General features: G+C 38.2%; 1 protein-coding gene across 1 annotated transcript in view; it reads right to left on the bottom strand.

The window, feature by feature from the left end:
- CSMD1 (CUB and Sushi multiple domains 1) overlaps window positions 1-25,670 on the bottom strand; it is a 2,075,474-nt gene extending 2,049,804 nt beyond the window's left edge. The window contains exon 1 of the mRNA XM_089679519.1: window positions 24,983-25,670. Within this exon, the coding sequence (XP_089535645.1) occupies window positions 24,983-25,070 (88 nt within the window). The 5' untranslated portion in view covers window positions 25,071-25,670. The remainder of the gene's footprint in view (window positions 1-24,982) is intronic.
- Window positions 25,671-27,454: the final 1,784 nt, after the last annotated feature.

Here is a 27,454-nt window from a genome sequence, read left to right as displayed (position 1 = left end):
AATACTCACTCACGTTTGCTCTTTTTATTGCAAATGTACATCTACACGGGTTAAAACAAAATACTGAAGCCGATAACACCCAAGTATATAATCCAATCCAACCCAGTATTTTGTGAAATATAGTGAGTATGTGACCTTTTATTGCAATTTGATCACTGACAGTGGTGCCTAGGTAGACAAAAATCCAGGATCAAGTTTGTCATAAAACACAGATTACACAGTGAACAGATTAAAGTAAAACCTCCATTAGGCAAACAGTGATTCTAAATAATATTCCATTTAGTAAATACTGTTGTTTTTTTACAGAATTTGTAAAGGAGAAGCTATGTTGGATTGCAGTGGCTCTATGAGCCTGCAGATCAATGCCACCAAGAAGCAGAAAGTCTTAATGAATGGTAAGATCAACAGGTAAGACAGATGAAAATTGATGATGATAATTAAAAAGGTCCCTCTTCTATTTACCCCTGTAGCACTGAAAGATTACGGCTGCAGGTGGTGTGTGTGGGGGTAGGGGGGGTCAGAGGATAGAGGATTAACATGATGACAGCTGACACCAGCACAAGGGATTAAATGTAAGTACCTTCCCTTGTGCTGTCTGTAAAAAAAAGTTCTACCTAAACTTAGCCATTAAAAAGATTCCCTATAATTTATTCAACTATGTAGTTGTCTGCCTGCCATTCAGCTTTAAAAATCAGAGCACGCTGGACAAATTTGTTACAAATGCTGAATCTAAAACATATCTGCAGTGCTACACAAGGGTAATTCTAGCTTACAATTTCCCCTTAGAAGGATTCCAAAACTGACTTTTGAATTGATATTTTTGTGTGCTTCACGGCTTGTTCACAATGCGTGTTTGGAAAGTAATATCCATTAATAAGACATGCACTAAATCATTTTCGAGACATTACATTCACATTTCAAAGTTTGTTATTGTGTTATTGAAAAAACAGCTTGTGTATTTTCTCAAGTCATTAGAGAGTATATTGCAACACTGTCAAGATTTTATAAGACTAAAGAAGCAGCAGACAAAATGCCCAGCATTATAATTTCAATAAAAGAGTTTGCGGTCAGTGTACAATACACAACCTTGAAGTAAATGATTGATTTCAGTAATAGCACAGGTTTATACAATATTATATTGTTTGAAGTAAATATAGAATGCTTTACAGTTTCGTTACATTGCTGAAAATGTACAAACTGTAAGTTTTGCCATTAGAAATTGTTGTTTATATATACTGTAGATACATCAAACTTAGAAGGATATAGTTGTAAAACGATGATTCATTCACTGATCACTCAGTACTTTTTCACCACCAAATGGCCCATAGAAGACAGTCTATCCAGGTCACAATTGTTGCATGTTGCTAGACATCTGGAACACCAATTCCTCTATAAGAATCTCAATCATCTTTATGAAGTTTGCATCAAGTATGAAGAACATCTGTTCAGATCATGTGTCATGGACTTATTGAGTGTGCTGAATGACTATGCACAAAGTGCAGTAATCAGATTCAACACATTTTAATTCTTCTATCATTAATCTGTGTTTTGATTGGACTGCTGCACTTTAAACCACTGCATGATGAAAAAACAAATGGCTCAGACAGATGAAAATTGATGATGATAATGTACTATGGCCAGGATATCTACATCAAAATTGTATATATTACTAACAAACATCATACAAGTTTTAACAAGCTCTTACTGACCTTGAGATTTACAGCTCTGAACTAAGTCATCCTCCATTTTACAATAAAAGCAAGAAAGTCATCCAAATTGAAACTTTTTCTCTCTCTCTCTCTTATTTTGCACCTGCACTTTGTTTTCATCAGAGATTATAATACTGACAGGCTGCCAACTCCCTGTTGGGAGGGGACAGCCAAGTTGTAGGGCTCATTCACATGATTCTCCCCCCCCCCCGAACCACCCACCTGAACAGGGAGCTGCTGCAGCTCAGGGCTGTACACATGCACAAATTAGCATGTTGCATACCGCCTGCGAATGCAAACCATTAATGTGAACGGGACTGCACAGAAACTGCCCTGCAATCTTACAAAATGCACATAGTTGTGGATCAGTGAGTCAGCATTTTCAGGGTTAAATCAGGCAGTGAGGACACAAATTGCCACCTCACTACCTGTCAAATGCTCTCCAAAAAGTAATTTCAGAGGGGTGGCAATAATATCCGTATGTCTGACCAAGCCTGCAGAGAGAAATTGAATGGATGAATTACTCCACAATGGCTGCAGCTACATAGGTCAGTGAGGGCATCTTTTAAAGTTGATTTACTGTTTGTTAAAGTGCTTCTAAAGCCTAAAGGTTTTTACCTTAATATATTCTCTGCATCAAGGTAAAAAAAAAACCTTCTGTGTCACTCCCCTTATACCCAATCTTGGTTCAGTACTGTGCATGAGAGCAGAGACTCTCTCCACAATCTTCACCTCACAGGGCAGATTGAGGTGCCTGTGAGGTGGAGATTGCTGCTGTCAACCAAATTATGTGACAAGGGAGCGAGGGGAGGGGCAGAGCCTCCCTGTTTATTTCAATAGACACAGACAGGGCGACTTGGAAGCGAGCATGCACAAGTGTCTCCATAGATAGTAGCTTTCTATGGGGACAGTCGCCAATGAAGAAAAGCAAGGACCGCTGGCAAGGGACCCAGAAGAAGAGGATTGGGGCTGCTCTGTGCAAATACCACTGCACAGAGCAAGTAAGGATAACATGTTTGTGATTTTTTTTCAAAAAGTAAAGCTTTACAGTTACTTTATGTTTTTCTAAATATAAGTATGTACATAGCCTGGATACAGTTCTACCATAATATCATACTAAAAAAATAAACTGCAACTCATACAGTCAAACAGAGGGAAGTGAAATCTCAAAGAACTATGAAGAATTCTGGAGAATGGAAGAATGGGGTTAGTAAGGTTTCCACAGAACACTTCCTCCAGCTTGCACAACACAGAAGAATCCTACTTTTTCTATACTGCACTTATTCAGTTGCTTCCATTACTGGGCAGATCTTAAAACATCATGCTCTATTTGCACACAACACGGCAAACTATTAGGACAAGTAGCTACATGTTCCATACATTACAGAGACAAGCTACTGTTTAATAGCTAAGTGGGTGGAAAACTCAATTGTTATTAAGGTTTCTTACAATTTGCTAATGCAGACAGTCTAACGTTTAAGCGTTAAAATAAAATTTAAAAAAAGCTGCATAATATTGGTTTCTAAAGACAAGCTTTTTAATAGTCAGAAAGTGATTGAAGTGATTAGAAATGCAGCCAAGATTTCAAAAATAGAGTCTAAAATGAAATGTTGGGTGTCAAGGCAACAGGAGAAGAAAAAAAATGACAGAACAATAAAAGACCAACAGTGGTGCTGTGAAACATTTACTGTATGATATAATAAGGAGCCAAGAACATGAAATTGAATGTGTCAGAAATGTAACAAACAGAAAATGACAGGTATACATTGAAAGAAAGGCCTCATAAACCTGATAAAGGCATCAACAATAAACATATTTAAGAGTGGTAAAACTATCTAAGTGCAAATGCTATTTATGTATTACTTTTTACAGATTATCAAATTTGCATCGTTTTAGAGAATATATCTTCAGCTTCCATGGAGATTGTCCTTTAGTTTACAGACAAGATGGAGTAACTTACGCTTTTAGCTAATGAGCTATTGTTTTGTGCGACCAGATGTCAGCAGGGCATGCACTTACAGTCACCCAGCTTAGTCATTAAATCCTGTTTAGAAGAGGTCACCGCCATGCTTTGAATGACGTATGCAAATGGTACATCAAACAATATAGTGCAGTTATTGGCTAGCTGTGAAATGTTATTTTGCTTTTTAATCACAGAGGAAAAATGTGCACATTTTATTTGCCCATCTCTGATGTAATTTAATTCTACAATATCTAGATTTAAAGTGCATGTCAGGGCAAACTAGAATAATAAAATATATATGCTGTATATGTAGCATATCTCTGTAATACAGGGAATGCATCCATGTTTTTTTACATTTAAGGACCCTGCAAGGACAAAAAAATAATTTTGATTTGCCAGAAATGCACTCAGCTCCTATTTCCTGTTATAGGCTCACCACACTTATCATTTGGTAGACCAAGATAAAATGAAATGGTGTCAGTCCTGCTCAGTTGTCTTTTGCTAAACTACTGAATCTCTCCCTTTTGTCATCTCTACAACAAAGAGAGTTTTTTTTTAAATAATTCATATGCTGATTAAAGTCCTTGAGATAACACAGGAAGCATAAACAGCTCAGCATTTCTTACATGAACAACAGGTATTTGTTTGCATTCATCACAGTTATACTAAAATACTTTCGATGGTATATACAGTATATAGCAGGTCAAAAGGGAGCAAACAGGAGAAGTTCATTGATGGGTTTTATATACACTTTAACTGTTCAGTTCAAACAGCACATATAGCTTTTGAGAACAATAGTATGTAACACTTAGGGTTCGTTCACACTTGGCTGTTTTACCAACGCTTGCTAAACGCCCCTATAGCGTTTGGCAAGCGTTGGTCCGGCGTTTGCGGAGCGTTTTTTAACGCTCGGCAAACGCTCCGCAAACGCCGCATGCGCGGTTTAGTGGCGGTTGCTAGGCGTTTGCCGAGCATTAATAACGACCCCACAAATGCCTATAATACAGTTTGAGTGGTGTTACCGCTCCGCAAATGCCCCGCAACCACGTCGCAACCGCACCGCAAACGCCGGCCGGGCGTTTGCGGAGCGGCACCATAGACGAGAATAGGAGGCTTCAAAGCCTCCTGACTCGACCAGAGGCATCCGTTTTGCCGCGACGCAACGCAACGCAAACGCTCCCGTTAGAACAGCACCATGTGCTGTAATGTGCAGAATTGGCAGAGGCGTTTGGGAAGCGGTAAAAATGCTTCCCAAACGCCTCTCTGCTGCCTACACACAAGGCTAGTGTGAACGTAGCCTTAGGCTAACACATTCCTAAATTAATCTTAGAATAGGTAAAAAAAAGTACAAGAAGACCATGTACAGTATTACATGAAGCATATGGTAAGCATAATAGCTGAGTTTAAAGCAAACGTGTTTATATGGCTCTGGTAACAGATGTGATTAGCATGCATTAAATTATTTTGAAATGCATTTTCTTCAGGTTAAAGAATTCACAATGAATGTTTGCTGAAAAAAAGATATGCTTTCAGTAAACGCATCAGCATTTTTGTTACATTGATAGAGGAAGCATAAAAAATTAATAACTCAAACACATTTAAACAATAGCAAAAGCAGATAGTGGAGATAAAGCTCTTCTGTGAATTCTATTTTTTGCCTCTGCTCATAAGAGATCAATCAGTCTGATAGGATATCTGTCAGTTAGGGTGCAATGCAGATCACTTTCTATAATGAAGAGAGGTATATTAAATTATTTTATTATAGATTTTCTGTTAAAAAGTTGAATTAATCAACTGTGACTTTAGGCCCTATTTTCTGAAGTTTAATTTTTCAAAATACAAGCTACCTGGTGAAAAGTCTTGTTCACAATGGATTGGTATGAAGGCTTTGACCATGCTTGTATAAGAGTTCTGCATCTTGTTTGTAGAAATATGAAATCATTTTTCCTTTACTCTTCAGAAAAGCAAGAAAATAAAACACAATTTTAGCATAAATAAGCTGTAAAATAAAAAGTATTTGATTGTGTAGTTTTTATTACTTAAAAGCCCCATTTTCCAATAAAGCTTTTATATAGGTAATATATGGGTGATGGCAGTTATTAGTTGCTGAATCATGCACCATTTAAAGTAGATTAAAGTGTTACTAAACCCAGGACCCTGCATTCACTATACAGTATTTGGTCTCCCACAGTACACAGAACATGGAAGTGCAATTTTTTTAGTAAATATAAACTGCTAAATACCTTTTCTCATCAGCAATTAAAACAGTCTTGTGACTTCTATCTGTGTCCACAGGCGTTTTCTTTCTGCACTAGGAGGATGGAAATCCCCTGGCCTCTGTCTGGACAGTGCTGATTGGCCCTGTGCTAATCACATGCACTCTCCCAAGAAAAAAAAAAAAACCTCTCTAGCAATACAAACCAAACTGAGCATGTGCATGCCTATGGTTCAGTTTGGAGATAAGAGGTGGTCACATGAAAAAGGGGAGGAACAGAGAAAAAAGGATCAAACAGCCTTTTTGCACAATGCAGAGGATTAACCCCTTAGGTTCCACAGTGAGTATAACAAGCATACTTTACTGCATATACAGACTGATTTTACTGTTGTGGGTTTAGTAACACTTTAATCTGCCATAGGTAACAAGTCCTCCCCCTAATCTGTGTATCAGCTGCTACCAGCAAAAACTGTAAAAAAAAACAAACAAAAACCCTCCAAGTCTGCATTTACATCTGACTAGAGAGGAAGCAGAGCATATAAGCATTTCAGGTATTTCATTTCTGTAATTTCTGGAATGGTAAAGGTTTATAACAGGTGTGTTACGGGTGTTTTTGCATTTGTATCAATTTTCAGGAGTTCTTTTTCCTGGGCTGCGCAAGGGGAAGAGAGCAGTTCTATAGGGAGAGATGAATTCTTCAGGCATAAAAACCTGAGCTACATTGCTCTGAAACCAGCCTAATACACATTTACAGGCACTCTCATTGAATTTTAACACACCAAAAATGCCAGAATATCTTAAAAAAGCTCACATATTTTTTTTGCTTGTGTAGACAGGGACAATTAGAATGAATGGGATACTGCATATTGAGCATAGGCAGGTGTAAGGAAACAAGCATAAAAATGCTCAACTGTGAATGGGGCTAAAGTGATTGTGAATGTTCCTTTTTTAAAAAAATAATAAACAAGTTATACTGACCTGATTTTTCCAGTGATTTTGCACAAAGCAGCCCTGATCCTCCTCTTTTTGGGGCCCCACTGAGTGAACCCGTAACAAGCTGCTTGCTAAAGGGGCACTCCTGTGGGATCACCCCATAGACACACAGCACAGCTCAGCTCTGACCCCTGCTCTTTCCTCACTGGCTGTGATTGACATCAGCAGGAACCAATGGCTCCCACTGTTTCTGAGCCTATGAGGAGGGAGAGAGCCTCTGCAGTTGTGCACACCACTGGATTGAGATCGGGCTCTGGTAAGTATAAGGGGGGGCAGGGGAGCTGCATACTGGAGGTTTTTTACCATAAAGTGTTAATAAAGTCAAGATGTTGATTTTTACCTACAGGTAAGCTCATAATAAAGCTTACCTGTAGGTAAAATGAATATCTCCTAAACGTGCACCATTTAGGAGGCATTGTAGCAAGCAGCCGGAGATGTCACCGACACACACTCTCTGAAGGAACGGCATGCCCGTGCCATTCTTTCAGAGCTGTGTACTGTGGCCAAGACTTCTGCTCACATGCACGGGAGTGACGTCATTGTGGTTAGGCCATTCAAGGGCCTGCAGCCCATGAACCCAGGAGGAAGGCCAAATGAAGATGGAAGCCTCTGCAGCGGTGACAGCTCGCAGCTAGATGGCTTCATTTCAAGGTAAGTCTTTCATAATGTCCAAATATGAGATTCATACTAGCACATTATGATATTCCCTTGCAGCAGGAAACTTTTTTTAAAATATTTTACTACCGCTTCAATGCAGAGAATGCATTAAGGTAAAAAAAAAGTCAGCCTTTAGAACCACTTAAGGGTTATGTGCAGCCTTTGTGTTTCCTGATTCCTTAGAATTATCAAATGGTGCATGGAACAACATGACTCTCAGCCTGACTAAGGCTCAGGGAATGGCAATGAGGTTACTTCTTCGATCCACCAGATTTACATACCCTGCCAAGGATATATCACAGGATGTAGGCACATGACCTTTGGTGCTCAAAGGATACACCTCCTCTAGCATACATATTCAGCACAGAACATTTTATTGTTTTATTGGTCCTTGTCTAGCTCTGTGGCTGTGTAAATAGGCTTATATGAAATTATTGTACGTCTTGTGATGATGGAAAAAATGTGTAGTTGATAACTTTAAAGGGAATAGCTATCCCTTTGTCTCTGGTGCTCAGAGGCACAGGTCTTCTGGGCTTAATTGTAAATCTGACCCTTGAAATAATAATATCCTTGGATACAAAGTCTCCACCCTAAGAGTTTAGTATTTAGGACATGCAACCTCTTTGATGGGACTTGGTCTGTTTGCAAATGCAGCTGCATTTTACCTTTATATCACAATGTTCATCATTTAGATAAAAAATTAGCAAATTAAAACACTCTTTACATATTATAAAGATATACAGGCTTATTTAAAAATGCTAAGACTGTCCATAAAAGCCAACTATGCTGCCAATGTCTGTATTACGTACAATTATTGGACTCTTTTTGAACCTCATAGGAATAATAATGAGTGCATCAGACAGTTAGAGATACTCATTATCATACAGGGAAATTTTCCAACTTGTCTCTGTGAGAAATGCACAGTACTCTACTCTTCTCTCTGGATATGTACAGGATCGAAGGTACTAAATGTTCACCTTTGTCTTTGCCAGTCATAGATCTCTGCAGTTATATGGGCAGACATCTACCTGTCTATGGCCAACCTAATAACAAAGTGCAAACCTCAGTCATCTAAAGCAATGCCAATCACAATCAGTGGTGGTTACTCATAATAGTGCTGTCATAGTATTATTTTTTTTTCCATACAGTAGTACACAGTCTACCTTAAGTTTACATAGGATGCTTAACACCTGGTTTGATGTATAGCCTACTATTTATATTTTCTATGATATATTCATTCTTTGTATAGCAAAGAAAGCAAAGGTTTCTTAGATTATGAAGCAATGTCTTTGCTTCTAATTTCCATTGTTTGAGGATAAAATGTAACATCATTTGAAAAACATATGTCTCCACCCAACATACTGGTGATCCTGTACTGTATTATAATTTACGAGGAGTTCCTTGTTGTTACCAAAGTAAAAATATATATATCACTTTACAACAATCCTATTAACACTATTAAATTCAAGACTTCTGTAGCTGCAGAACATACTTCACAATCAGATGGTAATTTAGTTACATAGATGGTAATTTACTTAATTACTTGCCCTGCACAATTTGAAGATGAGTGTGACAGTGTGGGAGATCTATTCCTTTTCTTTTTAAAATTAATTATACTATTAGCTATTCCAATTATGTTGAAGAAAAACATAGTTTGGTATTTATGCTAACATGTGATTTCGCTAACTATATCAAAAGGTATTTTCTGCATCAAATATATGCAATATTTCTGGAAAATAAAGGGACTATGCCTAGAATAATATTGAGATTACAGTGTGTATGTTTTACCAGTGCTTCAGAAAATGGTCCATCAGAACTGATCATGGCCTATGCTATTTCTGTGGCTGGCCTTGGGAGACTTGGTTGGGTGAGGCTTAATCTTGCCATACATGGACTGAAATTTGGCCAGTTCAGCAGTGTTCAATCAATGTGTGGCCCCTGTCAGCATTCTCTCTCTCAATCAGAGCCACATTCAATAGGCTGAGAGGCTGATCTGTGTATTCTGAGGGTGGGTAAGTCTCCCCATTGTCAACATGCAATGACAGCACAGAGCATTCCCCCATCCACGTCAAATGTGTGGATGGGGGAATTGTGTAGTTCTTCTCTTTCAACCAGTTGGCTGAACAAAATAACTGACCCAGGTATAGCCAGCTTAACTAAATAAGCAGGTAAGAGTTCTGGGAGGCTTATACATGGTGCCATGAGTTCAACCCTAAATTCTGTCTCTAAAAAAATTAGGCTTCATGCACACTGGGGCTTTTGTAAATGCTTTTCTCATAGGAGGAGAAAATCAGCTTCAAAAACATGCCTAAGCTGTTTAGGCACATCAATTCTTGGGCATTTGTTTATTTTATTGGCCAGAATATTTCAATGAAAAAACACTCAAGCGCTAAATGTGCCTAGCGCTTAGGCACATTTAGATGCATTTACACACCTTTAAATGTGTCAGGCATTTTTTCTGCCCAAAAGCTCCTCCCCTGAATGTGATTTTGGTGCGTTCATATTTCTGCCTCTAAACTTCTCTAAAAGCCTAAGTGTGCATACAGGGGGGTTTACGGGCAGAAACGAAAAAAATCGAATGCCTATATAACAAGTGTTTGACAGCTGCAGTGTGCATGAGGCCCAAGAGTGAAATATGCTTAGAAAGCTGTGATTTATGAATATGTTTAATTTGTCACATAGTTACATAGTTGGTAAGGTTGAATAAAAACATCAGTCCACCCAGTTCAACCTGTGTGGGTGTTGGTGTTTGAGTGTGTATGCATTTGTGATGGAGTTAAATGCACTTATAGGCACAATGTGCAACAGTGCACAAAAGGATAAACTGGAAAAAGTGCAGAGAACAGCAAGTAAATAATAAAGGCATAGGAAAGTTCAGCAGAACACAGCAGAAAAAGCAATGGTATGTTTGATTTAAAAACATTTATTGAACAATTTTTTACCTTGTGCTTTTCTTTCTTTTAGTTCAGCTTCAAGTCCCGCTCCCTCCTGGCACTAAACTCCACCACCTGTCCTTCAACTGTCAAATGCAAGAAGTTTAGTAATCCCTACAGCCTTTACCATTTGACAGTTTAAGAACAGGTGGTGGGGCTTAGCCTCCAGAAGGGGAAGCATAAAAGACTTAAGGTGGAATTTTAAACAAAACAAAACATTACATATTTTGAAAAATTCTACTCAAATTGTTTTTGCTATATAAATCCAGTCTAATAATAATAATAATAATAACTTAAATGCAGTCCACCACTATCATTTACACAGTGTTTCTTCTTTTTCTGAGCCCCCTCTAACATTGTTTTATTAGCAATTGATCCTGTCAGGAAAACCATTGGTTTTCTACTTCTAATAACAGACCAAACTGCTGAGCACAAGTGGCAATAAGAGGAATCAGAAGAAACCATATAAATCTGGTGGGGTTTCCTGTAATTGTCAGCTTTTTTCATATTAGATAAACCTTTTTTTCCTTGGAAAAAAAATACAGTTGCCTAAAAGTGTTAGCCGGAGTTGGGTTTTAATTTGTTCATTTTTTACTTAAAGTCCATTTAAGACTACCCTATGTACAGGGTGGCAATGTTGCTGTGTAATTTTGCTGCAGAGCAAATAGCGTTGTCACCATGTTAAGGGAAGTGCAAAAATAAGGGATCTACTGTCAGGATCAAAGCTATGGTGCTAATGTTTTTGACAAACTGCATCATATACTGTATGTGTTTTTTGTTATTTTGCCTATAATTTAACTTTGTTCAGTGAACATTGAAAAGGGATGCAGCTATAGATATTTGGAAGAGATGGAATCCATTGTCATGTGCAAAGTGAGTTTCCTTGTCATCCTACCAAATACTATCATTAATAACATTCAGTGCCCTATATGAACACAGATAGGTCACTTTTAATAACTTGAAAAGATAAGGTTTAGATATAAGCATACTGACCTATGTCACAGAGGCACAGAAAATGATGAGTTATAACATTAGAGCAGCCTGAAAAGATACTCTAGAACTAATGGGAAAAATTTGCCTGTAATGATATGATCATTTACTTTTACTTTTTACTTTTTTTTTTTTTCAACACATGGTTTGAGCATCATACATAAATACATTTTCATCTGCAATATGTGCTTGTTTTCTGAACCTAAAGTATGATCTTTTAGCGTAACAATAATCATATGAAAAAGCAATTACCCATAATTCTACTCATAAACCTTCATTACTTTCCTAACTCAAACCTCTATCCCACAACCTACTATTAATTTAAAAACACAACCTAACCTTAAACCTGAAGCCCAATCCAAAAAGAAAACTAAACTAGAGCCTAACCCTTAAACTAGACCTACCACCTAAATCTTACCCTCCCTAACCCTTGCCTTAAATCTAAACGATAAGCAACCAAAACCATATCCTATGGTCATTTACTGATAACTTTGAGCAAACAAATAGTAAAAAGGTAATATTTTTTAAAAATCTTGCACATAAGCAAACATCTGCTGTTATATACCAACATCAACAAGGTTGGCTTCCAAATACAATACAGCAAGATCTAAAAACAAATACATAAAAAACGATGCCAAAATGTCTCAAATACAACCAATAGATTTAATAAAACCAATGGATGCAGGTCAATAGATGGCTGATTACTGGCTTAAAGTGAAGTAAAGAGGCAGAGAACTGAAACAATACTAATGAAAGTATTAGAAATGGCAGTTTTCCTTTATTTGTGAAATCAAGCGGTCTGCACTGAATCCAGTTTCATTGGAGTTCATTTACTAAAGGAATAGACTGTTCACTTAGCAAAGCAAAAAAAACAAAAAAAAAAAACAAACAAGCCTGTGTTCAGTTTGAACCTGGAAAATTTGAAACCGGATATGCAAAATTAACACAACTTATTATAATAGGTGCTTACATAGCGCTGTCAGTTTTACACAGCACTTTACATATATATATTGTACATTCACATTAGTCCCTGCCCTCAAGGAGCTTACAATCTAAGGTCCCTAGCTCAACTTCATACATACACATACTAGGGCCAATTTACCTACCAGCATGTCTTGGAGTGTGTGAGGAAATCCACTCAAACACAGTAAGAACATGCAAACACTGTGCAGATAGTGTCATGGCTGGGATTCAAACTGATGATCCTAATTCTGCTAGACTGACAACTTGCCCACTGTGCTTTTGTTTTATTCACTAAAATTCACTTTTTGCATAGTGGACATATACAGTACTTTGTAAAATGAAAATGTCTTTGCTTTTGTTGCCCTTGTTTAGGGAGCAGCATCTACTCCTTTAATGATTATTAATCCTTTTTATACTCTGTTCAGCAAAACCCAAAACTGAAAAGACCAGTTTTGCTCAGTTGGTGACATGCTGTTTTGTTCTTTTATATTTCTTGGACTATAGTGGCACAATATCACCTCAAGAATTTTACCAACTGCTATTGTAATTTCAAAATCAGGGTGTTATGTTCTCTAAATTATTCCATCATATTATATGATGAAAAATAACTGTTAAGTTCAATTTCATAGCAAGTTACACTCATATGACAACCTTGTAGGTACTGGAGACCAAAGCTACAGTGAGAAAATCATGTTACTGGATTCCTTAAAGTGGAGTTCCACTCACTCTGCAAAAATAAAAAAGTCAACAGCTACAAAAACTGTAGCTGCTGACTTTTAAAAAACAGTAACTCACCTGTCCCACGATCCCGCTTTGTCCCCGTCGCAGCCCGTTTCATCGTCCGTCCTGTATTCCAGGTGCCGGCATCTTCAGTGTGGGCACCCGACTGTGACAGCTTGCAGCTTCACAGCAAGGTGCTCACTGCGCATGTGCGAATAGCACTGCGCTTCTTGAATAGCTCTTGAATCGTCTTCTGGGACCTGTCACGTGCCCCACAAGACTTCGGGGAGGGAGGGTAGGAGGACAACTTCCGCTTCCGATCGCCTAGGCGATCACAGCAGAAGTGGGAGCGGGTACCTGTCAAATTCGGGTACCTGTTCCCCCCAGCTCCCCAATGGTGCCAATCCTTAACGGGGAGGGGGGACCAATCTTTAAAGCGGAACTTCCCCTTTTGGGTGGAACTCCACTTTAAGAGCTGCAAACCCAAGATGACCTTGTAATATGTTTCCCTGGCCTAATATGTAAATCATGGTGAGGCTAGCTAGGATCAAGGTATGACTGCTCCAGATTACTAACCAGTAGTCATCAGACAAACACAAAATACACTTATTTTGATGATCTTCTGTGTATATTTTCCATATAACAGTGATTGAGAACTTGGAATAAGACACAAAAAGATTCTGGCTTCCCTGCGACACCAGTGCTTTTTTTGTTATCCCTTTATCCATGTTATTACAAAGTATGTCTATATAGACTTCTAAAGCATTCTAAGTAACTGTAATGTTAAAGTAAATTTTAAGAGCATACATTTCCATTTTTGCCCAGCAAGCTGTCTCTGAAATTGTTGCCAATATTTAATTAGCTAAGACATGAGTACTCTCCTTAAGAATATGCCACATTTAAACACATATCATGGATTCCATTTTCTACATTACACCCTATTTTGATGAGGACTTCAGCCTGCAATTACATGAAATAAGATCACCAACAATCCATTACCAGGTCAATTGAAAATCTAATTGCGCACTGCATCTGAATAATGTGAATGCAGGCTGTCCTTGGGTCCACCTTTACTACTGTTATTGTGCCTGTGCAATTTTTATGACAATAAGTATTCTAATAGGCTTGTAAAACCAAAATCCAGTTTGAATATAAACAAAGACTGGTGTTTAAAAAGCCAGATCATACACATTTTAGCATATAAGTTTAATTAAATTAATTAAGCAATAATTGTACATACAAATTAAGCAAATAATTATTGTGAAGCAAATTTTTTATACCAGTAAAAACTTTAGATTTGGAAAAAACTGTAATGCATCAAAAACCTGGATAGTTCACTGATAAATACAGTGTATTAATGTTAAAATTTCACAAAAATATTTAGTAACTAAAAAATGTTGTGTTTGCCACCAAACATCTGTTCATGTGAAGCAGCCAATCATGTTAGGAAAAATCAAATCAAAAACTTCCACTAACCCAATAGCATGTGGGCATTGTTTGCTAAAGGTTCACTTAATTGGTGAGCTTTTAGTAAATCTATTTAACTACAATAGGGAAGTATTTGAACAATTAAATGCATTTTTAGTGTGCTAACATGAAAATGTCTGCCCATAGCCAGCTATCAACTTCCAACTATCATTTTTGTAGTCCACGGTTGAAAATAAAACAAGCATTTTAATTGGTTACTATGTGCAACAAGACAATTTCTCACTACCACAGTAGCACCATTATAATTGTTATGGGTTTTGAGGGCATACAATAAAAGTGGATACAGTCACTTGCAATCATCTCTGTAGTATCTGGACGTATTTCTTGAGATATTTTAAAACAAGACTGTTTAAGATGTGTTATTCTCTTTGTGAGATGAAAGACTACATTTTTTCCTACAAGTATTCTCCGTTACCAGACAGCTAATCTAACCATACAATACAGACATGTCACCAGGTGAAATGAATAGCATAAAAACATCATTAAAGATAAGCTACAGGTTTATCAGGATTGGGAAGCTGTCCATACTGGGTTCATATTGTATTGCATATGTGCTACTGTGCTATTGTGCTAACAAGAAAATGTCTTGCTGCCCATAGCAATCTCTCAGGTTCCAGTTATCATTTTCATAGTCCAGAGTTGAAAATAAACAAGAATTGTAATTGGATATTATATGCAGCAAGACAATTTATTGATAGCACAGTAGCACCATTTTAACGGCAATGGGCTTTGAAGTTGATATACTCATTGGCCTTTTTCTTACTCGTATCCAGACTTCTCATTAGTGGAGATGTCATAAAATAAGCCTGTTTAAATGTGGTATGCTCTTTATGACAGGGAAGGCTACATTTTTGATACAATTACCTCTCAATTACCATATGACTAAACTAACCATACAATACAGCCATATTACCAGCAAAATAAATAGCATGAACATTGCTGAAGATAACCTTACAGGTTTGTTAGGTTTGAGAAGAATTCCATACTGGGAAAATGTTTGTACTGCAGATGTCCATAAAGTTGATATGCTGGGGATGCCCACTTGTTAGTTTTTAAACACACGGGTCATAGTGGGTGGCATCCTTATTTAAAAGGGCCACAATATGTAACCCCCCCCCCCACCACCACCACTACAACCATAGTGATATGATAGCTTTGGTGCTGTACTACATCAAGCTATTATAAACCTTATAAGCCTGGAAAAGGCGTTACAATTTGGGTTTACATGCATCTTAACTTTCCCCATTATAGCTACACTCCATGAAATGGCAAAAAAAGATATACCATAGGAACTGTTACTCGTGCACTGCAAGAAAAAAAGAATTAAAAAAGATACCACACATTTTTTAACAAGAAATTCTAAGTAAAGCAACTCATTTATCAAATTATCTATTTAATTAAAAAGGATAGAGCTTCCTGATTCAGAATAACTAATTCCCCTAGAGCAGTGGCCTCCACCCTGTGGCCTGGAGGCCAGCTGTGGCCCTTTTCTTATCTTTATCTGGGCCTTGTTGCAAGGAAAAAAATTAGTGTATCAAAGGAAAATAACACCATTGTAAGCTTCTTCATATTTAAAGAGTAACTCCACTTTTGTTGAGAAAAATCAATCCCCTCTGGGTGAAATATGTACAGTGCAAGGATTTTAACAAATGTTGCTGCTCCTACCTTTTGTTATTCTGACGAAATATCAGTTTATTTGTCTGCGTCCATGTGCAGAATGAATCTGTATGGGAGTAGTTTTATAATTATCAATCATCTGCAGCAGCTGCAGGGCTGTAATGAGAAAAGTGGCAAGGTCTGCATCCCTTTACACTCCTTTGGGAGTATCTCACCAAAAATGACAGAGGATAGCCAAAATCTGATTTTAGTGCAGATTTCAGGGAAAATCAGTGAGCCAATCACACAAGCAGGAAATTACATTTGGGGGGCGTTATGTACACTATCTGTATATAGAACGCCTCAAGGTTGCCATAATGCATTGCCTTTTTACAGAAAATTACAGCGGTGCAGATTGAAAAAGAAAGGATAATTTTTAATAGCATTAAATTACAATATGACAATGTGTCACAATTATGTACGCTATATTATTTTTTTATGTGCTATTTTTTTCCCCACACAAGTGAAGTTACAACCAATACCAAATTAAAAAAGAAAAAAGCGCCACTTACTAAAAACATCAAAATGTCAGCAGCATATCCCACCCAAAATAAATTTTGGCAACAATAATCCTAATTAAAAGGTATGCGCTAATAACAAACTTATACAAAGGTGTATATCATCATCCAAAAAACATTAGTGTTTTAAATAAATTATAGTGCCCAAACATAAATTAGTGTCCAAAAAATATATATATATCTTCAGTGACTTGAACCGATTGTGAAAAATCCACCACCAAAGGAGATTAAATGACCTCACCAGAGCTAATGGCTGGTCAGATTATAAACCAGCAACAGCGCTTGTGCTCTGGGAGCAATGAACCCGATGTCCAAATAGATATGGTGATGTTTCAGATACTTCCAGATAATAATAATCACAGACAAACAACTTTGCAGCCCAAGCTCTTATGATGAACTTCTCCACTCTTTCTCATACCTCCATGAGAGCATGCAGTACACTCAGGGACAAAAAAGAGAACATAATGGTGCAATACGTTTTTTTCATTTATCTCTTTAATAAAAAAGGTATAAGGAAACTCACAAACAAGGTGTCCAACAGACACCAGCTTCAATCGCAAAAAAGGGTTGAGATACAGTTAACGCTCACCGCGGATCTCTCCCATACAGCACAGAACAGCAAGGCTCTCTAACGTCCACATCTAGTAGGCTACGCCCAACCGGTTTCGTCACACCGACGTCATCAAGGGCGGTACAGATGGGAACGTCAGACAGCTCTTATAAATTGGAGGGGTTCAGATCTGATTAAAGAAATATCAAAAAAGGAGACTTTTTGGATATATGAATTGGAGTCTTTAGTACCAAGAGGTTTCAACATAGATATTGATTTAAATTGTTTTTTGACTAATTTTTAAGATAAATATTTTAAAATATTGATTACATGCAGTGATCGTTATATATAGTTTATTTTCATTTGGTTTATATTTTTATAAATGTTTGTAATTTGATTTGATTTTTTGTGTATGAGAAGAGTTGTGCCTTAAGTTCTGTGCATGGCCCTTTAAGGGTTTTTCTGTGGTTTGGAGAGCCATGCACAGGATGGTATATATTGCTTTTCTGCATATATTTATGTTTTTATTTTTTTTTTTTTGTGGGTATTTTTGAAGGAGAGCAGTATTGCGCTGATTCAAACCTACAGGGTATATATATTTAGCTTTTTTGTTTACGTAGTAGAGTGTATATGTATAATTAAATTGGGAAACACCTGTTCTAGCCAGCGTGATTAAGGAGACTAGGAACGCAGTGATTGGCTGGGTGTTAAAACTATGTAGATGAAGGGTGGTATTTATAAGAGCTGTCTGACGTTCCCATCTGTACCGCCCCTTGATGACGTCGGTGTGACGAAACCGGTTGGGCGTAGCCTACTCGATGTGGACGTTAGAGAGCCTTGCTGTTCTGTGCTGTATGGGAGAGATCCACAGTGAGCGTTAACTGTATCTCAACCTTTTTTACGATTGAAGCTGGTGTCTGTTGGACACCTTGTTTGTGAGTTTCCTTATACCTTTTTTATTAAAGAGATAAATGAAAAAAACGTATTGCACCATTATGTTCTCTTTTTTGTCCCTGAGTGTACTGCATGCTCTCATGGAGGTATGAGAGAGTGGAGAAGTTCATCATAAGAGCTTGGGCTGCAAAGTTGTTTGTCTGTGATTATTATTATCTGGAAGTATCTGAAACATCACCATATCTATTTGGACATCGGGTTCATTGCTCCCAGAGCACAAGCGCTGTTGCTGGTTTATTATCTAACCAGCCATTAGCTCTGGTGAGTTCATTTAATCTCCTTTGGTGGTGGATTTTTCACAATTGGTTCAAGTCACTGAAGATATATATATATTTTTTGGACACTAATTTTTGTTTGGACACTATAATTTATTTAAAACACTAATGTTTTTTGGATGATGATATACACCTTTGTATAAGTTTGTTATTAGCGCATACCTTTTAATTAGGACAAGTGAAGTTACCCTTTAAGATATATTTATTGAATTCAATGGAATTGATTTACTAAAGACAAATGGACTGTGCACTTTGCAAGTGCAGTTAAACCCTGCAAATGCAGCGCAAGAGCTTAGAGAATGAGGGGGCACTCTGCTGACTTCCATCATCCAATCATATGCAATCAAAAATGTTTTTATTTTCCTTGATTGTGTTTGGGTGTGCTTTGTAAAGTGAAGCTTCACCTCATTTACCAAGCTCTGCAAATTGCACAATCTCTTTGCCTTTAGTAAATCAACCCCAATGTATTATATATTACAGCATTGTAAAATACAATATATATATATATATATATATATATATATATATATATAAATGTCCCCCAGCCCTCTTCAGTAAGCCATAGCCATATTAATAGCACTTCAGCCACCCAGAAATCTGTACATGTACACACTTCATAAATATAAAATTGCTATCCTCTTGCAAATTCCATATGCTGAAGAAAATACAATATACATGTCTAATACATTGACAAATTGCCTCTTGGGAAGAGAGTTTTTCTAGACTCTATGAGAAGTCACCAAATTCATGTCTGGAATAGAATATTCACTCAGTTAGTATGTGTGTGATGACAGCTACCAGCACTATAAAAAACTTTTCCTGGAGGTGCTAAACTTCTTTATAAATAGTGAGTTTAAAACCTAGACAGATGTAAGAAGTCATTTGGCAAGTGAATGCAAAAACAATGGCGTATAGCACATCAACTCAACCAAAAGAAATCAGTATAAAGAAACCTAGCAAGGGCAGGCTAATGAAAGCTCAGTGCGGATTGCTTTTATGGCACTAGTCATTTTTCCATGTACACTAAAGCTGTAGACATAATCTCTCTACATGCAATATGCATATTTATCACTTTACCAATGCATTGCTATTGAGTTGGTTGTTTTGGTTTTACATTTAACATTGTTTTGTTTCCCTACTGGCAACAAGCATTCTTGGTATAGAGTATATTAAAACCACTGCCTATTGACCTATACTTAAACATAGCCTATAGTCTATGTACAGGTCATTTAATTATAACCATCAACAGGCAGCACTTAAAGAGCTGCTCAGCTGGGACTCCAGATGAATGTGATCCTGACACACCCCCACCACCGTTTACCATTCTATAGCTGAAAACAGCTGAGGGAGCTGATATGGATTTGGTCATTCTCTCATGTCATTGCTGTAATAAAATTAATATTCACTTCTCAATGAAATGCAAGCAGAGCCTTTTTAATTTCAGGACATAATATCCACATTTAACACATTCAGTGCCAACATACTGTATATATTGTACTATACATTTTAATACTTTCAGTGGAGATAAAGGAAAAAGAACTTGCTAAAATAATTTCTTGAAATTTCTACCTAAAGAGCTGATACAATGCAAGCTGGCGTGCTTATAAATCAAATACCTCATTTTTAAAATACCTGACCAAGGGGCCTTAGTGCAGTAAAATCATTTCTTTCTAATTATCTAGTAAAAATACTTTGACTTTTTGCTACTTCAAAATTCACATTAAGTAGGCCAGTCAGCTACTTGCATATTCCTTGATTATTAACTGACCTTTAAAAATATAATGCAAATCTCTAGGAAAGGAAAATGTAAATTCTTCATATTTCTGGCTCTCTTGTAATACCTAGAACAATTTCTATGTATTTCTTCAGTGTATGAGACCCCCATACACCCCCATATATGCTTTTCAGAATAATAAGGATGCAGTTCCACTGTCCTCTGGGCTTCAAACTCACTTTAAAGCAGGAATCCTATTTAAGGTATTTTACTGATCCAGGACCAATAAGGTGGGTCAGAGAACTGAAAAAGTACCTATGCCTTCTAGGGAGTAGCTCTTTCCACCCCCCCCCCCCCTTCAAGGCAGTGCCAAGTACTTAAGTGACCAATCGCTAGGCCCTGGAGCTGGCTGGAGGGAGAATCCTTAGACCTGTGTAAGCTCTGATCAGATTAACTTGGAACTAACATGGCTTTTTATCTTTTGCTGTATTGTAATACAAGCACTTGGGGAGTAGGGGGAGCAGGGGTGGACTGACCATTTGGTAACTTGGGCACTGCTCGAGGGCCGGGGGTCAGTAGGGGGCCCCTTGAGATGCCCCTGGTACCTTTCTCATAGGCTTTTTTGAGTTTGGGCTAGGACACAGGGACCCCATGATTCCCTATTGCCCAGGGGCCCCATGAGTTGTCAGTCCGCTCCTGGGGGGGAGAGAACCCTGTTTGCTCTGCAAGGTCAAAGCAAAGGCTTGCTGTAAAGGATGATCTTTGTATTACTGTTTTATTTGGAAATAAGTAATCAGAGTACAAATATATAAAAATAAATTGTGTGTGTGTGTGTATATATATATATATACATATATATATATATATATATATATATATATATATATATATATGCACCCATTAGGATCAAGCAAGAAATCTCCCTGTAGTCTGCTTAAACTTGCTCCTCTGCATATGTGTACACTATTATGCCATAACTCAGCAATGTTATAATATCAGTGAAATATAAAGAAGAATGGCAGAACTCTGGATTAACAGAAATCAAGTCTCTTAACACTCTGGAAAAAGTGTCTGTGCCAATGACTGAAAAAATAAATATATATGTATGTGTGTGTTTCACAAGTCCAACAATAACAAGTGTGGGGATCCCACACCAATACTGGTCTTATCAGTTAGAAAATTTGCTAATAGCAATGAGGATGCATAAAGTTTAGTAACCAACTGCAATCAATGAGGTGTAGTTTACTGCAGTCTTCTTACTAAAGACATTATTCTTGACAGGTTACTGTACCTTGTACATCCTCAGTACTTTTAACACCGACTTAATAAATACACTTGTGTGTGTCTTTTCAGAAAGACTCATTGCACCAGAGTTATATAATGTAGCTAGTAGCAAGAGTTCTTCTTTAAGTATGGTTTTTAGATGTCTTGATAATTAAACTGAGACTGAGATGTGCCATAATTTGTATTTAACATTACCATAGCTTCCATTTTTTCAGATACAACAACTTTCTACAATATTTATTCCTACAATAAATAAGATTCCTATTCTTGTAGCAAGGTTATTATGAAGATGTCAGTGGAAACATTACAGTACATATTCTGAGGTCGAGTGGTAACCTGTACTCTCTAAAGAATCAATATTATTGAGTCATGTATGCGCTATGCAGAAGCAGGAAAGACGATGAAGAGTGCTGTATTTCCAGAATGAAATGCACTATGCAGTAGGTACAATACATGCACACTGATCCATATAAATGCAAAGCCACTGGAGTATGAAGACTTTTAAATTTAATATACAACTCAGCTTAGGAATGCAAAAAAGTGTGTAAATGTCAAGTGCCAGATCCTTTAACTCTAGCTTTATTAAACTATCTTACGATTAATACCAAAAACTACTTGGAAGATTTGCAATCTCACGATATCTGATTTGCAGTGAGATCCCACTTTACTGTGAATAATTTTCTGTAAAAACAGACTGGGAGCCCTCTTTCTAAAAATCAAGTCAGTCAATAAAATACACAAGAGCCTTCACCATTGACCAATGCAGCCTTGAGATGCTCAGACGAAAGTTTAACAGGGAAGAGCCTAAGTGGAATAGTTTTCTGGGTTAGCAGCCAAGGCTGAATGTGAGAATATAGAGAGAATGTAAAAAGCAGATGTTTCTTCAAGAACTCCAGCAGACCAAAGTAAGACTAAGGTGAGAACATTTCTGATGCCTACCTATAGCATGGTCTGTAATGGAATGTGTGAATGTAATAGGAAGTACATACCAACATACAAACACTCTCTCTCTCTATAACAGAGAGAGAGATTGTACGTTGGCATATATATATATGAGTTTGTATGGTGGTAGTGAGAGAGAGAATTTGTATGTTGGTACATATATATATATATATATATATATATATATATATATGATAGATAGATAGATAGATAGATAGATAGATAGATAGATAGATAGATAGATAGATAGATAGTATTACTAGATATATATCTAATCTATTGTATCATTCTATAATTTAGTCTATCTATCTATCTATCTATCTATCTATCTATCTATTTATCTATCATATGTATATCTGTCATGGCTGTCAAGGTGAAGTGTTAGTTAATAATAAGACTCCATAGGACCAAGGATACTCTGGGAAGCAGCCATATCACATTATTTTCATCTAGTCATATACCCCCATGAGTTACATGATGCTCTCCTTTGTCACTGTGCAGAGCTCCTGAATGAGCAATTTGAGATTTAGAGCTAAACTGTAGGCTCTTTTAAATCACTTTACTAAGGCTGCTTTGCCAGGTAGGATGAAGCTACTAATCATTTGCAGGTAATTGAATGCTGGAATACATTTACTATAGGGAGAGATTGGAATAGAGGGCACAGGATGAAGGCAATGGGGTTATTTTGGATGAATTCCTTGAAAGCTTACAGCTGGGTTCACATGACCAACTATAAAATGTGCTCCACTAAAAATGGGAATGTACACCTTTATCTCCTGGCTGTGTGTAATGATCAGAATTATTGGGAACTTGGAGTGGAAGATATAGAGTGGAGGACCTGAGAGTGGGTGAGAGAAAGAAAGAGAGAGAGGGAGAGATAGAGGGAGAGAAAGAAAAAGAGAGAGAGAGCAAAAACAGGAAAGCCCACACACAGCCTGCTTATTGCATCTACAGGCTGCACACGAATAGCTCAGTCTGGAGATTTATTCAAAGCTTGTACAGAGAACATCACACACTTCCTCCAGCCTCTTTATTACCAGATCAGATTGCAAGGTCGTCTTCAGAGAATACCCTGTAAACAAGGTGTAATCTACATATCCCTTTATTATTACCAACCACAAGTGTCATCTTAATGTTGCATAAATCCATAAATTCTAACAAACTTACAAAATTCTTACAAACTTGCATGGTTACTTTTACTGTATTGCATTTAGCCATGGGTAAATATTTAACAAATAGCCTATAAAAGTGACAGTGCATAGCTGAAACAGTTCTGGTGCTTCCCAAACAATCGTATGTTCAAATTAATAGCCAGAGAGCCTTTTAATCAAACCTTATAGAAAAGCTATTAGCCAAAAAAAGGTGTTCAGTTCCAGCAGGGTGTCATGCATAGCATAGAGCACATAGAAGGCATGGTATGGAAGTGATTGGAAGGGTGCCATACACCACTATTGGGAAGAACTATATAGCAAACCTTCAACCTCCCAAATTGCTTTGCTGTTTGACCTAGATTAGGCAGTAATACATGAAGTCGTGTCCCTAACAGTGAAAGAAAAGGACATGTTTTAAGTCTCTATAAATGTGCATTTTAGCACAGCTGTCTGAAATGAAAAGACTGGGAGTCTACTCTATTAGGTATTAGGAATACCATTTAATAGGGGCATCATCTATTTAAAAAAAAAACTACATGTAGGACTCCATGCAACAGTTTAATCCATTGCATATGTCTTAACGACATTACTAAAAATGGGAAAAATGTGATTACAAATCCAGCATTTTAGATTGGAGTCAAAAGAATCCTAGACAGGTTTCCACATCTAGTCATTTTGGAAATGGCACCATATTTGTGCCCCTGTGTAAGTACAGTATCAATCAGGATTCTGTCCAAATCAAGGAGTTAAAAGGACCAATCTAGCTGAAATGTCAAAAGTTAAAGCAGTTTTCAATCCCTAGGTCTTGCCATTAGATGAAAAAGAAACTAAGTGGCTGTGGAGATAAATGGCAAAGCCTAGTCTGTTCAGTTTTGGAACAATGTCCTAATGCTCCTTCCTCAATAATCCCATCGGCAGGAATGGCAGCGAACAGGCAACGATGACATGCAATAATTAATGATGGCACCAGGAGAAACTTGTTACAATGAGCATTATGCAGGCATGGAACATGGTATAGAGATGGATTGCTGCATTAACCACAAGCCTGATCCCAACCATCAATCTGATGGCAATGGGAATATAGAACAGGTATGTGAAACAGGAGCACATGACACATTCCCATTGAACTGCCCTGGAGTTCCCACATCCCAGATCTCCATATCAACCTTGTGTCGTTGCTTGTATGGAAGGCAGCATTGCCCAAAGTAGGCTGTGTGCTGAGGATCCACTAATGGAACAACTTGAGGGCTACAAGATGACCAGCAAAGCATCTACAGAACACAACTATGTGATGTGATCAATCTTACCCTTAGCTGCAGTGAGAAACCCTAGGCACACAAGCAGCAGATACTTCAATTTCCCCAACGCAGGCATGTCTGTGTATTTTCCACACATCCAAAAATAAAAACCGGGGGAGGTGGGGGGGTTAGGGGGGGGGGGAGGCTTTAACAAGCAGATTTCACCGTTCCCGACAATTGTCTGCGATCACAGCGATCGGTCTTTGGAGCCAGATGATCGAATAGAGATCCAGTTTTAAAGAAGATTGGACGCCTCTTGGAGTTGGCTTTCATGTCATAATGCAAAAAAAAAAAAAGCTTGGTGTCACTGCGGGGAGAAAACTGGCGGAGGGAGCTGCTGCAAGATCCTGGGGAGCTCCGAGCGCAGCGAGCGTGGTGCTGAAAAGACAGCGACCGAGGATCGGAGGAGAGCAGTCAGATATCCAGCAAAGGAAGAAGGACGATTGGCTGAGGACGAGGCAGAGACAGAGAGACGGAGAGAGAGAGACACTGGGATCACAGCAGACACCAGCACAAGGAGCTGGACTCAACCATCACTGAACAGCGAGAGGGGAAAGAGACTGCACACAGACCTCCCCGACACCCTTCTCCTTCCATCCACGTCTCCCTTCTACTGGAATCCCCCCACAAAGGTCCAGCCTTGTACACACAGGCAGCAGGATGCCAGGCACAGCTATTCACACATCATCATCGCTGTGCTATACACCACTCACATGCGCACTGCTGCCAAGAGCTGCATGGAATATCATTTGCAAGAGTTAAACTTTCAATGAACTTTCAGCAACATCTCCTGTCTGCTTCATTCTTTTTGTCTCCTTGAAAGGTGGCTTTATGAAAAAAAAAAAAAAAAAAATCAGAAAGTTGGCAGGTCTCACGCACTTTGCTAAATGATCAATTTATTTTGCAATCGGTTTATAGCATAAAAACCTATTCAGTCCACAGTGGGAATTGGCTTTTGATCGATAATTGGATGATGGGATCGCAGAGACCTTGGTAGCAGTGATCGATCTAATTCAAATTCATCGGGCTTTTGATAGATAGTTGGATGATGGGATCGCAGAGACCTTGGTAGCAGCGATCGCTATAATTAAAATTCATCGGGCTTTTGATCGATAGTTGGATGATGGGATTGGAGAGACCTTGGTAGCAACGATCGCTATCATTAGAGTTCATCGGGCTTTTGATCGATTGTTGGACAATGGGATTGGATAGACCTTGGTAGTAGCGATCGCTTTCATTAGAATTCATTGGGCTTTTGATCGATAGTTGGATGATGGGACTGGAGAGACCTTGGTAGCAGCGATCGCTATAATTAGAGTTCATCAGGCTTTTGATCGATAGTTGGATGATGGGATCGCAGAGACCTTGGTAGCAGTGATCGCTTTAATTAGAATTCATCGGGCTTTTGATAGATAGTTGGATGGTAGGATCCAGGGGCGGACTGACAACTCATGGGGCCCCCGGGCAATAGGGGATCATGGGGCCCCTGTGTCCTTGCCCAAAGTCAAAAAAGCCTATGAGAAGGTACCAGGGGCATCTCATGGGGCCCCCTACTGACCCCGGGCCCTCGGGCAGTGCCAGAGTTTCCAAATGGTCAGTCCGCCCCTGTTGGGATCACAGAGACCTTGGTAGCAGCGATTTCTTTAATTAGAATTCCTCGGGCTTTTGATAGATAGTTGGATGATGGGATCGGAGAGACCTTGGTAGCAATGATCGCTTTCATTAGAATTCATCTGGCTTTTGATCAATAGTTGGATGATGGGATCGCAGAGACCTTGGTAGTAGTGATCGCTTTAATTAGAATTCATGTGGCTTTTGATAGATAGTTGGATGATGGGATTGCAGAGACCTTGGTAGCAGCGATTTCTTTAATTAGAATTCATTGGGCGTTTGATCAATAGTTGGATGATGGGATCACAGAGACCTTGGTAGCAACGATCGCTTTCATTAGAATTCATCTGGCTTTTGATCGATAGTTGGATGGTGGGATTGCAGAGACCTTGGTAGCAGCCATCGCTTTAATTAGAATTCATCTGGCTTTTGATAGATATTTGGATGATGGGATCGCAGAGACCTTGGTAGCAGCCATCGCTTTAATTTGAATTCAGCGAGCATTTGATCAATAGTTGGATGATGGGATCAGAGAGACCTTGGTAGCAATGATCGCTTTAATTAGAATTCATTGGGCTTTTGATCAATAGTTGGATGATGGGATCCCACAGACCTTGGTAGCAGCGATCACTTTCATTAGAACTCACTGGGCTTTTGATCGATAGTTGGAAAGTGGAATCGCAGAGACCTTGGTAGCAGCGATCGCTTTCATTCAAATTCATCAGGCTTTTGATCGATAGTCGGATGATGGGATCGCAGAGACCTTAGTAGCAGCGATCGCTTTTATTCGAATTCATCGGGCTTTTGATCGATAGTCAGATGATGGGATCACAGAGACCTTGGTAGCAGCAATCGCTTTCATTCAAATTC

Source organism: Staurois parvus, unplaced genomic scaffold (assembly GCF_062004578.1).
Source record: "Staurois parvus isolate SC_StPar_1 unplaced genomic scaffold, SC_StPar_1.0 ptg000226l, whole genome shotgun sequence".
NCBI classification, from domain to species: Eukaryota; Metazoa; Chordata; class Amphibia; order Anura; family Ranidae; genus Staurois; species Staurois parvus.
Note: the sequence above shows the minus strand (reverse complement) of the source record. Positions and strands in the feature narration are given on the sequence as shown.